The 12,876-nt window shown below is 45.3% G+C and overlaps 1 protein-coding gene across 6 annotated transcripts in view; it reads right to left on the reverse strand.

The window, feature by feature from the left end:
• The window catches only part of tbc1d14 (TBC1 domain family, member 14), a 58,112-nt gene extending 45,336 nt beyond the window's left edge, over positions 1 to 12,776 (reverse strand). For 2 of the 6 annotated variants that reach the window (XM_064940749.1, XM_064940746.1), the window contains exons 1-3: positions 12,300 to 12,776; positions 11,785 to 11,943; positions 7,112 to 7,847 (exon numbers count right to left, since the gene is read on the reverse strand). In XM_064940749.1, coding sequence (XP_064796821.1) covers positions 7,112 to 7,847; positions 11,785 to 11,833 — 785 coding nt within the window. In that variant the 5' untranslated portion in view covers positions 11,834 to 11,943; positions 12,300 to 12,776. The other 4 variants (XM_064940753.1, XM_064940750.1, XM_064940748.1 and 1 more) reach the window with 3 other exon arrangements.
• Positions 12,777 to 12,876: the final 100 nt, after the last annotated feature.

A 12,876-nucleotide genomic window follows, 5' to 3' on the forward strand; every position in this document is an offset into this window, starting at 1 on the left:
GGGCAGAACAACAGATTTGTACCTTGTCAGCTCGGGGATATGAACTTGTAACCTTGCGGTTACTAGTCCAACGCTCCAATGGGAAGGGGGGGGGGGGGTCAATTCTGTAGAGCAGGGAGAGGCAACATGTTCCTGGAGTGCCTCTCAGGTCCTGCAGGGTTTTGTTCCAACTAGGCACCACACCTGACCAACTGGGCTAATTGATCAGTTTCGTGATTTCCTAAATTCAACAGTCCTGGTCGGTTCAATCCAAAACATGACGTGGCTGTGCCCCTCCAGGACCAAGGTTGCCTGCCCCTCCAGGACCAAGGTTGCCTGCCCCTCCAGGACCAAGGTTGCCTGCCCCTCCAGGACCAAGGTTGCCTGCCCCTCCAGGACCAAGGTTGCCTGCCCCTCCAGGACCAAGGTTGCCTGCCCCTCCAGGACCAAGGTTGCCTGCCCCTCCAGGACCAAGGTTGCCTGCCCCTCCAGGACCAAGGTTGCCTGCCCCTCCAGGACCAAGGTTGCCTGCCCCTCCAGGACCAAGGTTGCCTGCCCCTGTACTAGAGTATCAGAATATTACATCGATTCTATGACTCCAAGTATCGATTCTCAAAAAAATATATTGTTATTTTTTCTAGGTAGTTAACGTTAGCTAGTGATAGTTGGCTGTGCCTGCGCCAAAACTTCAGTATTTCTCCTCCTATAGCTTGGCTACAATCGTCTTTAAATGGTGAGCCAACAACAGTACTTACAACATCACTGATCAAAACTCGTTTTTAATACGGCTCTCTCATAACTGCACTAAACAACCAAACAGACGACAGTCAATAACATATCACAGAGTAGTAAGAGAATATTCAGGACTTTCTCTGCGGGCCATGTTCAACAATGACACCAGGTACACAGAATCACACTTTGCCTGTAGACTAAACCCCTGGTTAAGTGTTCTGTCCAAATCGAGTGGCAAACAAATGCGTAGAAAACAGAAGTCTAGGATAGACCACTTTAAAGCCAATATGTATACACTATAAACAAGCAGGGAAGGTCAGAAAAACTCTCATACATACAGACCTGTCAACGAGAAGAAGCAGTGAAGGGGAAGCCATCCTGTCCGTGAGTTCATCCACAACAAACACAATCCTCCATGCCAAAGCAGAACAACCTGTCCACTGTCCAGTGAGAAGCTGTTCAGATCCCCAGTAAGGGCAGGACAGTTCTCTTTCAGAAACCCAGAGAGAAAAGAGAACTCTTTGATATGGAGCAGTTCCTCTCATTCAGTCAAGCCTGACGTTCATAGTCGTATCCAGCAGAATAAAGAGAGACAGAGGGATAGAGACAGCCACATCTGAGACGTTCCTGTGTCAGAGATCCTTAACCACAGCCCACTCTGCCTTCAGAGTAAAGGAGTTTGATTGAGCAAAGGGGAGGGATAAGAAAGAATGTGCCGGCCTAAACAGATAGAGTTTATTATTTATTTCACTTGTTTTGGCAATGTGAACATGTTTCCCATGCCAACAAAGCCCTTTGAATTGAGAGAGAGAGAGGGAGAGAGGTAGAGAGAGAGAGAGAGAGAAAACAGAGTAAATGATCTGAGGGAGTGGCAAAGGAACTCTCCCCAGTAGAGAAGAGGGCTACTCAGAGAGGAACTCTCCCCGGTAGAGAAGAGGGCTACTCAGAGAGGAACTCTCCCCGGTAGAGAAGAGGGCTACTCAGAGAGGAACTCTCCCCGGTAGAGAAGAGGGCTACTCAGAGAGGAACTCTCCCGGTAGAGAAGAGGGCTACTCAGAGAGGAACTCTCCCCGGTAGAGAAGAGGGCTACTCAGAGAGGAACTCTCCCGGTAGAGAAGAGGGCTACTCAGAGAGGAACTCTCCCGGTAGAGAAGAGGGCTACTCAGAGAGGAACTCTCCCGGTAGAGAAGAGGGCTACTCAGAGAGGAACTCTCCCCGGTAGAGAAGAGGGCTACTCAGAGAGGAACTCTCCCCGGTAGAGAAGAGGGCTACTCAGAGAGGAACTCTCCCCGGTAGAGAAGAGGGCTACTCAGAGAGGAACTCTCCCGGTAGAGAAGAGGGCTACTCAGAGAGGAACTCTCCCCGGTAGAGAAGAGGGCTACTCAGAGAGGAACTCTCCCCGGTAGAGAAGAGGGCTACTCAGAGAGGAACTCTCCCGGTAGAGAAGAGGGCTACTCAGAGAGGAACTCTCCCGGTAGAGAAGAGGGCTACTCAGAGAGGAACTCTCCCGGTAGAGAAGAGGGCTACTCAGAGAGGAACTCTCCCGGTAGAGAAGAGGGCTACTCAGAGAGGAACTCTCCCCGGTAGAGAAGAGGGCTACTCAGAGAGGAACTCTCCCCGGTAGAGAAGAGGGCTACTCAGAGAGGAACTCTCCCCGGTAGAGAAGAGGGCTACTCAGAGAGGAACTCTCCCCGGTAGAGAAGAGGGCTACTCAGAGAGGAACTCTCCCGGTAGAGAAGAGGGCTACTCAGAGAGGAACTCTCCCGGTAGAGAAGAGGGCTACTCAGAGAGGAACTCTCCCCGGTAGAGAAGAGGGCTACTCAGAGAGGAACTCTCCCGGTAGAGAAGAGGGCTACTCAGAGAGGAACTCTCCCCGGTAGAGAAGAGGGCTACTCAGAGAGGAACTCTCCCCGGTAGAGAAGAGGGCTACTCAGAGAGGAACTCTCCCCGGTAGAGAAGAGGGCTACTCAGAGAGGAACTCTCCCCGGTAGAGAAGAGGGCTACTCAGAGAGGAACTCTCCCCGGTAGAGAAGAGGGCTACTCAGAGAGGAACTCTCCCCGGTAGAGAAGAGGGCTACTCAGAGAGGAACTCTCCCCAGTAGAGAAGAGGGCTACTCAGAGAGCTGAGGAAAACAAGTCTGTGGAGAGAAGGGGAACCAGCAACAGAGTGAGAGGAAGTGAAAATACCAAACTGACTGCACTAAACAGACCCGTTGTGATCGAGAGGGGTGTGAAACCAGCCGTTTCACCACTTAAACACTGTAATACACTTCAGACTGGGTTATGATAATGCAATCAATGGCCATAGGACCAAACACGGAGTCATTTTAACTAGGTCTAAAAACACATCATTACACTACAGAGGGGGGCATACAAAACAAACTGAATGTAAATTCATGTGTTCACACTTGGCAGGCAGTGAATTGTTGGCACATGGGGAGATCTCATTTAAATTTGCTGAATGGATGACAATGGGACAGGCTGGGATACAGCTGTGTGTGTGTGTGTCTCAATTGGCTGGGGAAACATATGTTTACATTGCCAAAGGAAGTGAAATAGATCATAAAAATTACTCAAACGTTTAAGGAATTATGGCTATATACACAGTGTTGTAATGACGTGCAAATAGTTTAAGAAAAAAAAGGGAAAATAATATAGTCTAGGTCCAAAAGGCTTAACAGCTTCTAGCTATAAGACTCCTGAACAGCTATTCAAATGGCAACCCAGATTCCTTGCATTCTCCCGCCCTCCTTTACACTGCTGCTACTCTCTCGTTAACATCTACACTTATGCACTTTAAATCTACCTACATATTACCTCGACAAACCGGTGTCCCCGCACATTGACTCTGTACCGGTACCCCCTGTATATAGCCTCCACATTGACTCTGTACCACTACCCCCTGTATATAGCCTCCACATTGACTCTGTACCGGTACCCCCTGTATATAGCCTCCACATTAACTCTGTACCGGTACCCCCTGTATATAGCCTCCACATTAACTCTGTACCGGTACCCCCTGTATATAGCCTCCACATTAACTCTGTACCGGTACCCCTGTATATAGCCTCCACATTAACTCTGTACCGGTACCCCTGTATATAGCCTCCACATTAACTCTGTACCGGTACCCCTGTATATAGCCTCCACATTGACTCTGTACCGGTACCCCCTGTATATAGTCTCCACATTGACTCTGTACCGGTACCCCCTGTATATAGCCTCCACATTAACTCTGTACCGGTACCCCCTGTATATAGCCTCCACATTGACTCTGTACCGGTACCCCCTGTATATAGCCTCCACATTGACTCTGTACCGGTACCCCTATATATAGCCTCCACATTGACTCTGTACCGGTACCCCCTGTATATAGCCTCCACATTGACTCTGTACCGGTACCCCCTGTATATAGCCTCCACATTAACTCTGTACCGGTACCCCCTGTATATAGCCTCCACATTAACTCTGTACCGGTACCCCCTGTATATAGCCTCCACATTGACTCTGTACCGGTACCCCCTGTATATAGCCTCCACATTGACTCTGTACCGGTACCCCCTGTATATAGTCTCCACATTGACTCTGTACCGGTACCCCCTGTATATAGCCTCCACATTGACTCTGTACTGGTACCCACTGTATATAGCCTCCACATTGACTCTGTACTGGTACCCCCTGTATATAGCCTCCACATTGACTCTGTACCGGTACCCCCTGTATATAGCCTCCACATTGACTCTGTACCGGTACCCCCTGTATATAGCCTCCACATTAACTCTGTACCGGTACCCCCTGTATATAGCCTCCACATTAACTCTGTACTGGTACCCCCTGTATATAGCCTCCACATTGACTCTGTACCGGTACCCCCTGTATATAGCCTCGCAACTGTTATTTTACTGCTGCTCTTTAATCATTTGTTGTTTTTATTTATTTATTTCACCCAATAGATACGAGTTCAAACAAAATTGGATTTGTTGTCTGTGTGTAATCTGAGGGAAATATGTGTCTCTAATATGGTCATACATTTCCCAGGAGGTTAAGAAATGCAGCTCAGTTTCCACCTCATTTTAGGGGCAGTGTGTTCAGCCTGTCTTTTCGAGAGCCAGGTCTGCCTCTCTCAATAAATAGTCAAAGCTTTCCTTAATTTTGAGTCAGTCACAGTGGTCAGGTATTCTGCCACTGTGTAGTCTCTGTTTAGGGCCAAATAGCATTCTGTTTGCTCTGTTTTTTTGTTGATTCTTTCCAATGTGTCAAGTAATTATCTTTTTGTTTTCTCATGATTTGGTTGGGTTTAATTGTGTTGCTGTCCTGGGACTCTGTGGGGTCTGTTTGTGAACAGAGCCCTGGGACCAGCTTGATTAGGGGGCTCTTCTCCAGGTTTATCTTGCTGTTGGTGATGACTTTATGGAAGGTTTGGGAATCGCTTCCTTTTAGGTGGTAGAATTTAAAGTCTCTTTTTTGGATTTTGATCATTAGCGGGTGTCAGCCTAATTCTGTTCTGCATGCATGATTTGGCATTTTCCATGAAGGATATATTTTTGGGCAGAATTATGCATGCAGACCCAATTTGGAGAATCCAGTGAGTTCTGGTAGTCTTTAAATAGTTGATTCTAAGATTAGTATTTGACCCTGTATATATTTTTGCTGTTTGTTATAGAGCCAAAAAGATTGGAGAAGTGGTTTATCCATACATCTACATTTTGGATAGATAACTCTGTTGTTTGTTTAGAGTTCTCCAATTTACCCAGAGTCGGTTAATTATATGGATTCTTCATTTTACATTGAGCTGATTTCTGACATGCTGTTCCTTATTTTTCCATAGTGTAATTTCTCTCTCTCTCACTCACCTATTGAGAGAATCACAGGATGAAGTGTGAGATGTGATGAATGGGAGAGAGTGAGTAGAGAAAACTACCTTTTCCCCTCTGAGGGGAAGCAGTGAGGGGACTGGGGTATAGTGGAGGGAGCTAAATGTGGGACCTGTGTAGTTTAATCAGATTAAACAATCTAAATTCGTATTTTATTTCTCAGAGAAATTCCCACACTGTAACAAGTAGGTTTGCAAAGCTACCGGTAATTTACCAAAGTTACCAAAATCTTCAGCAATCTATGGCAATCCATAGTAGCTTTGGTAATATATACTTGGAATAACTTATATAAACATTTTTTATATCTGTGTTCATATTGTCCATGAGTTTGTAGTAGATAGAACATATGGTTCAAGAAAAAAGATAATGAAATTAATGAAAGAAAGCATCTAATCAACAATGCCATTATTTTTCAATTACATCTGCAACTCATCCAACTATGGACTTTTTTTTCCACAGCTGCTACCAGTCTGACCCCAAAACATTGACAAAGACATATTGATTTATTATATTTTACTAAGTGTTTACTAAGTGTATAAAGGATATTTCATGCTGAAACGCTCATGAAACGCCAATGATATTCACTATGTTGACGTTTATATTTAGGATAATGTTTTACATCTTTGCCATTCTATTTATTTTTAATCGTATTTGATTTGTTTTATTAATTTGACATGCGATATGGCCACACAGAGGAACAGAGTTAATTAGAACACCTGTGATAATCTGAAGTACCCCAAAAAGCCACTAGATGTCTTCTGCTAAATGAGTAAAAATGTCAAATGTACATTTTGGTAACTTTCAATAAACATTTTATCAGAAGCTCTTATCCAGAGCGACTTACAGGTAGTTTACTGGTAACCATAGTGACAAGGTTCATCACAGTGAACCCTACCAACACACCTGGTACAGTGAACAGTTTGTACAGATACACCAAAGGTCCTTCAAACATCAACAGAGGACTATGTAGATATTGTGTGTGTGTGTGTGTTCGCTTCCATGCTTGGAGTGCCTAGCTACGATATTTTCTTTTTAAACGTGACTGAACAATTAAGGGGTGTGTTTAGGTGTAGGTAAACAGGTTCCCCATGGACTCCAAATGGCATCACCTGTCAAGCACAATTTCACGGCGCGTACGGGGAGAATACGTTATTGATAGTATAGCTGAACCAGCTAAGTTCACATTGGAGGCTTCAAGCCTGAATGCATTCAACCATCAAATGCGACATATGTCATATACACTTTACACAGGACAAGTTGACTGTACTGGACTCGGAGTGTGGAGAGCTGTGTACACGTTTTGTGAGTTTTTCACAGTAATCTTGAGCAATGTCTTCTTTTGTCATCATGTGGTATAGTGTGGTATAGTGTGGTATAGTGGGCCCTGAATCCTATGTACACTTGCAACTAAAATCTCTCCTAAATCAAGCCTTATGTCAATGGGAGACCTGAGCTTAAAATTGAGTTATGGACACAGACCTAAACAGACTGTCAAAGATCACACAGAGTGATAACTTCCATCGTACCTGTTGAAGAAGCTAGCCAGTGGCCCCAGTCTCTTGGGCCTGCCCTCCTCTGACCCCAGCGGTCTCTGTCGTGGGCTCCACAGATCCCCTCCGATGTCACCGCCCGGCGACGACGTCAGAGTGACGTCAGAGAATTGGGCGGCGTCGCCCTCGTCCGTCTCCAGGGTGACGATGGCGCTGGAGTCGGAGGTGACCATGAAGTCCGGGATGTCCTCGTTGGACGCCGACAGTGTGGCCGAGAGCTCCGTGCTCAAGCTCGACACGCTGCACACCGAAATGTCGTCACTGCGGTTAAGGTTTCCCCCTCCTATGCTGCCCATCCCCGTGGTGACAACTCCCACGCCGCCAGCTCCGGACCTTGGGGCGGGGCTGAAGAGGCGCACCGAGTCGTAGCCACTGCGGGGAAAGGTGGAGGACTTGCGGAGACCAGCGCTGTCTCCAGACTGGTCTAGAGAGAGGGTAGCAGGGCCCTGGTCGTTGTGGTTGGAACCCAGGGTAAGGCCACCGTCTCCTGGTTGGGAGTGGATGTGCTCGGGGTGGTTGATCTCCAGGGTAGGGATGCCAGAGTCCTGGGAGGCTAGGCTGTGTTGGTCCAGGTCCTGCTCATCGGATCCCTGCTGGGGGTTGCCATAGTGCAGGGAGTGCTGGATGAGTGGGGGCTTGCTGTGTTCATGGTGGTGGTTATGGTTGTCGGAGCTGACCGTGCCGTTCTCCATTAAGGTACCTCCAGCCGCACCTGAAACCAACAAGGAATTATAGACGAGAGTCACTACTAGTAGTGATAATAATATTATGTGATATGGTACAGTGATAGTTGACGGCCTGTAATATTTTTACATTTCAAAAATACCATTAATATTCTCTTTCAGTACAACATTGTCGAATAACATTTGCCATGGATAGTCAACTCTTACCCTACGAAGACCAGAGCATGCTGGTTCTCTGTTCTACATGATAATTAATTGCACACACCTGGTGCCCCAGGTCTAAATCAGTCCCTGATTAGAAGGGAACAATGAAAAAAAATGCAGTGGAACTAGCTTTGGTTTGACAGGTCAGTAGAGCTAAAAAGTCAAGCTCAAGTCTAAGACAGGGATTAGGTTCTCCACAGACCAATCACTGACCCAGAACAGTTTATTACCCATGAAAGACACCTCCCATGCCCCTCCTTCCTCACCACCTCATCAGGACATGAGATAACAGGAACAATGGAGCAGAAACACACAGGGAGGTGAGAGAGGATCCGGCCAGTAACCAGGCTGAAACCGGATCCACAAACGTAGCCTAAAATGTGAACGAGCCTCCTGTACCGTGTGCCTGCCTGGGTCCCTGCAATTAGGCTAAGGCCATATGGGAGTCAGGGGTCTAAGGGACCTTACTGTTGAGGTCCAGGAGAGGGAAATAAAAGGGTGAAATGAAGACCCCTGGGGAGGGAGACTGTCAGAAACCCAGTGCGTCATCACATTTAATGGGAGTCTTAGAAATAATCAAAAATTGCATTTGCCCCAAAAAAGTGATTGAATTTGTTCTGACAGTGCTTTGCTTGTATTGACACACACTTCTAGAAACCCTTTGACTGACCACAGTCAGTCAAACTACAATTACATTGGAAAGGGCATGTAAGTAAGCATTTCACTCTAAGGTCTACACCAGTTGTATTCAGCGCATGTGACAAAAAAAAAAGATTTGATTTGACAGAGACATGCAACGTTCCCGTGCTGCCGAGTCAGTGTGTGGAGCGTCCCGACCGGCTGCACCACATGCTGCTTGGAGACGGACCTGATGGAAACTGTCTGTGATATAATACCTCAGTTCATAGGAGAGCTCAAGGTCTCTGGGCAGAACTGGAAGAGATACTATGCTGCTGTGTGTGTGTGTGTGTGTGGAGAGAGCATGTGTAGATAGATACACTACCCCTGGCACAAAGCAATAGTCACCAAGTGCTACCAGAGAAGAGGAAAAATATGGGAGAATACTGGAAAAAAAATATTCAACATGTAAAGTGTTGGTCCCATGAATCATGAGCCGAAGTAAAAGATCCCATAAATGTTCCATACGCACAAAAAGCTTATTTCTCTCATATTTTGAACACACGTCTTTACATCCCTGTTCGTGAGCATTTCTCCTTTGCCAAGAATATCCATCCACCTGATTATACACCTAGTGTATAATATCAAGAAGCTGATTAAACCGCATGATCATTACACAGGTGCACCTTGTGCTGGGGACAATAAAAAGACACTCTAAAATTTGCAGTTCTCTCACACAACACAATGCCACAGATGTCTCAAGTTGAGGGAGAATGAAATTGGCATGCTGACTGCAGGAATGTCCACCAGGGTTGGTGCCAGAGAATTGTCGCAATGATCTGTACACAATTCCTGGAAGCTGAAACTGTCCCAGTTCTTCCATGGCCTGCATACTCACCAGACATGTCACTCATGTTTGGGATGCTCTGAATCAGCGTGCATGACAGCATGTTCCAGTTCCCGCCAATATCCAGTAACTTCGTACAGCCGTTGAAGAGGAGTGGGACAACATTCGACAGGCCACAATCGACAGCCTGATCAACTCTATGTGAAGGAGGTCTGTCGCACTGCTTGAGGCAAATGGTGGTCACACCAGATACTGACTGGTTTTCTGATCCACTCCCCTACTTTTCTCAAGGTATTTGTGACCAACAAATGCATATCTGTTTTCCCAGTCATGTGAAATCCATAGATTAGGATATAATAAAATTATTTAAATTGACTGATTTCCTTATATGAACTATAACTCTGTAAAATCGTAGAAATTATTGCATGTGTTTATTTTAGTTCAGTAAATGTATAAAACCCAATTTAACAGTGATTTCCCACAGATTAAACCCACCTCAAGCCCCAGTAACAGTCCCCATGCAGCTGTAACCTGATCAAGAGGTTGTCATGGGAGTCACACACACAGGTTGTTGCTGTGCTACTGAAGCATGTGCTTATTTTTTATATCTAAACCTCTCAGCCACCGGAACGAGAATTTTTTTTTTTTACATATATATAGATTTTTTAAATAAAATCAACATCCCTTTGCCATGACAACATTGATCATCATTAATCACGATAATGGTTTGTTTAGCCACTGGACGTTCACCGAGCGGACGAGAGGCAATTCATTTTCATATGTATGAAAAATACACCATATCATTCTTATTCTCTGGTAAGAAACTGAAATGACATTGCACTTCTTCGTCATTTCATCACGGTAATATTATTTGTATATGTTTTTTTTAAAGATGTGTTTGAGGAGGCCTCCAGAGTGGCGCAGTGGTCTAAGGCTGGGCCACCAGAGATTCTTGGTTCAAGTCCAGGCTTTGTCGCAGCCGACAGAGACCCATGGGGCGGCACACAATTGGCCCAGCGTCCGGGTTAGGGGAGGGTTTGGCCGGGCCAGAACATCATCGTCACATCGCACACTAGCAACTCCTGTGGCGGGCCGGGCGCAGTGCACGCTGACATGGTCGTCAGGTGTACGGAGTTTCCTCCAACACACTGGTACGGCTGGCTTCAAGGTTAAGTGGGCATTGTGTCAAGAAGCAGTGCGGCTTGCTTGGGTTGTTTCGGAGGATGCACGGCTCTCAACCATCACCTCTCCCGAGTCCGTACGTTAGTTGCAGCAATGAGACAAGAATGTAACTACCAATTGGATACCACGAAATTGGGGAGAAAATGGGGTAAAAGTAACAAAAAATAAAAGATGTCTTTGGCCATTTCTACTACTGGTGGCCTGCATGTGAATGATTACGACAGTTCCTGAAAGTAGTGCGAGTGTGTTTCCTGTGTTGGTTATAGCTTCACAGTAAGACATTGACATTGCATGCTTATGAATAGGAAAAACCTTTGTCGCTCAGTTGGTAGAGCATGGAACTTGTAATGCCAGGGTAGTGGGTTCAATTCCCGGGACCACCCATACGTAAAATGGATGCACGCATGACTAAGTCACTTAAGATACAAAAGGCTTCTGCTAAATGGTATATATGTGAACACTATCAATGACCAGGCTACACAAATAACAATGCTTGAGATAAATGCTAGGCTAGATAATACAATACAGGCTAGATGCTACACTTCCTCATCACCATGCAAAATTATGCAAATCTACTAGAGAACAAAATACTGTAATTATAATACATACCCATGAAAAAAGGGGCTCTCTGGTACACACAACACTGACAGTGTGACTGCACTGAAGGTGACAATCTATCTCAGTGAAACTGAATGAGTCAAGGCCTGTTCATTTTGACAAGTGTGAATCCTCAACACACCCTGAACACACCTAGTGCAAAATTGCATTGTTCTTTCATCTCATTATCAATGGAGATGTAATGAGTAGAGACTAGACAATCTTGTTCAGTAACACAGTGACTGTAGGCAGCAGGCTATGCAAAATTAGGCTGGTCCAAACACATTTTATTCATTTGAATGCATGCATCGCTAGAGTGTCAAGGAGTGGCAATCATTATGAATTTCAGATCATTTGCAACTGCACTGTCATTGCCTAGTTCAGCAATTGTGTGTCATAGGCAATAATAATGCCTATTTATTAAATATACTACTCATTTGCATAACCCGCTACATCAGCCACCTGTTGCTCAAGCTCCACTTCCAGCCGAAATAAAATGCCAACAACAGACTACGTACCACTTTCGCTTCCTCTCCGGTCTTTGGTCCCCTCCGTGGAATGTGCCATGTTGATGCTACAGATGGGCTGTCGACGCGGCTGGTTGCTGTTGGCTCCTCGGGTGGTCCATGATGATGATGCGCTGCTGCAACCCACCCTCACCTCCGCTCTCAGCGTAGCTTGGCGTTCACAGAGGAAATGGTCTCAGTTAAGTGCGCTTTTAGAGGACTCAATGGCACACACACAAAACATCTCATTCGACAGTAACAGGTCAAGATACGAGCGGTACGAGTGCGGCATTTTTGTGGCTTAAAAGTGTCACAAATGTCAACTTGGCTAACGACTCACTAGCGCACTTGCCAAAGTGTCTTTGATACGTCGGTTTTATATGCTTCCCTTTTCCTATATTCAAGCAAAATGGAACAGTTTGGATAGTTTTGCTCAATTGTAACAGAGCACTAAAGAACTACACAATTTGTATAAGTAAAAAATTAAATACACTAGGCAAGTTTATCCAGTCTTTGTAATAACATACCTGTCTTGGAGCTTCAGCCGCCATTTTAAAATAAACTTACCGACTAGAGTGCAATGTAATCGAGCCAAGAAAGACTACAGCATCGATGGATTCACCTGTCAGTCGTCAAGGCGTAAATAATCGTCTCCATCCAAAATCCCCATCGATCCATGAAACAAGAGTTTCAAAGTAGCCTAGTCCGAGGAACCTTATTGCATGATTCTTTGTTTAAATTAAACTAGGAAGCCAGGTGACAATGAAACAGGTTTGTTAAGATGTCTCTGCATGAGTATTGTTTGATTACAGTTTGCTATTCTGTAATAGAAAATACCATAATAGGTTTTCCATTCGCTTAATCTTTTACAAATATCCAGAACTTAAGAGTCAGCATCACTTCATGACCAAATCATGCATCTACTTCAGTTTAGAAATTCAAGAACATATACATTTTACCTTTCCCGGATATATTTGCAAGGCTGTAACTTTGGGACTACTGTATCCGTCAGCCCTCTATTGTAAATGTGGAACCAGGAAGGACTTTAATTTCTGCAGAATACTGCCTCCTTGAGAAAGTGTCTGTCTTTACACCAATATCAAA

This window comes from Oncorhynchus masou, chromosome 27 (assembly GCF_036934945.1).
Source record: "Oncorhynchus masou masou isolate Uvic2021 chromosome 27, UVic_Omas_1.1, whole genome shotgun sequence".
NCBI lineage: Eukaryota > Metazoa > Chordata > Actinopteri > Salmoniformes > Salmonidae > Oncorhynchus > Oncorhynchus masou.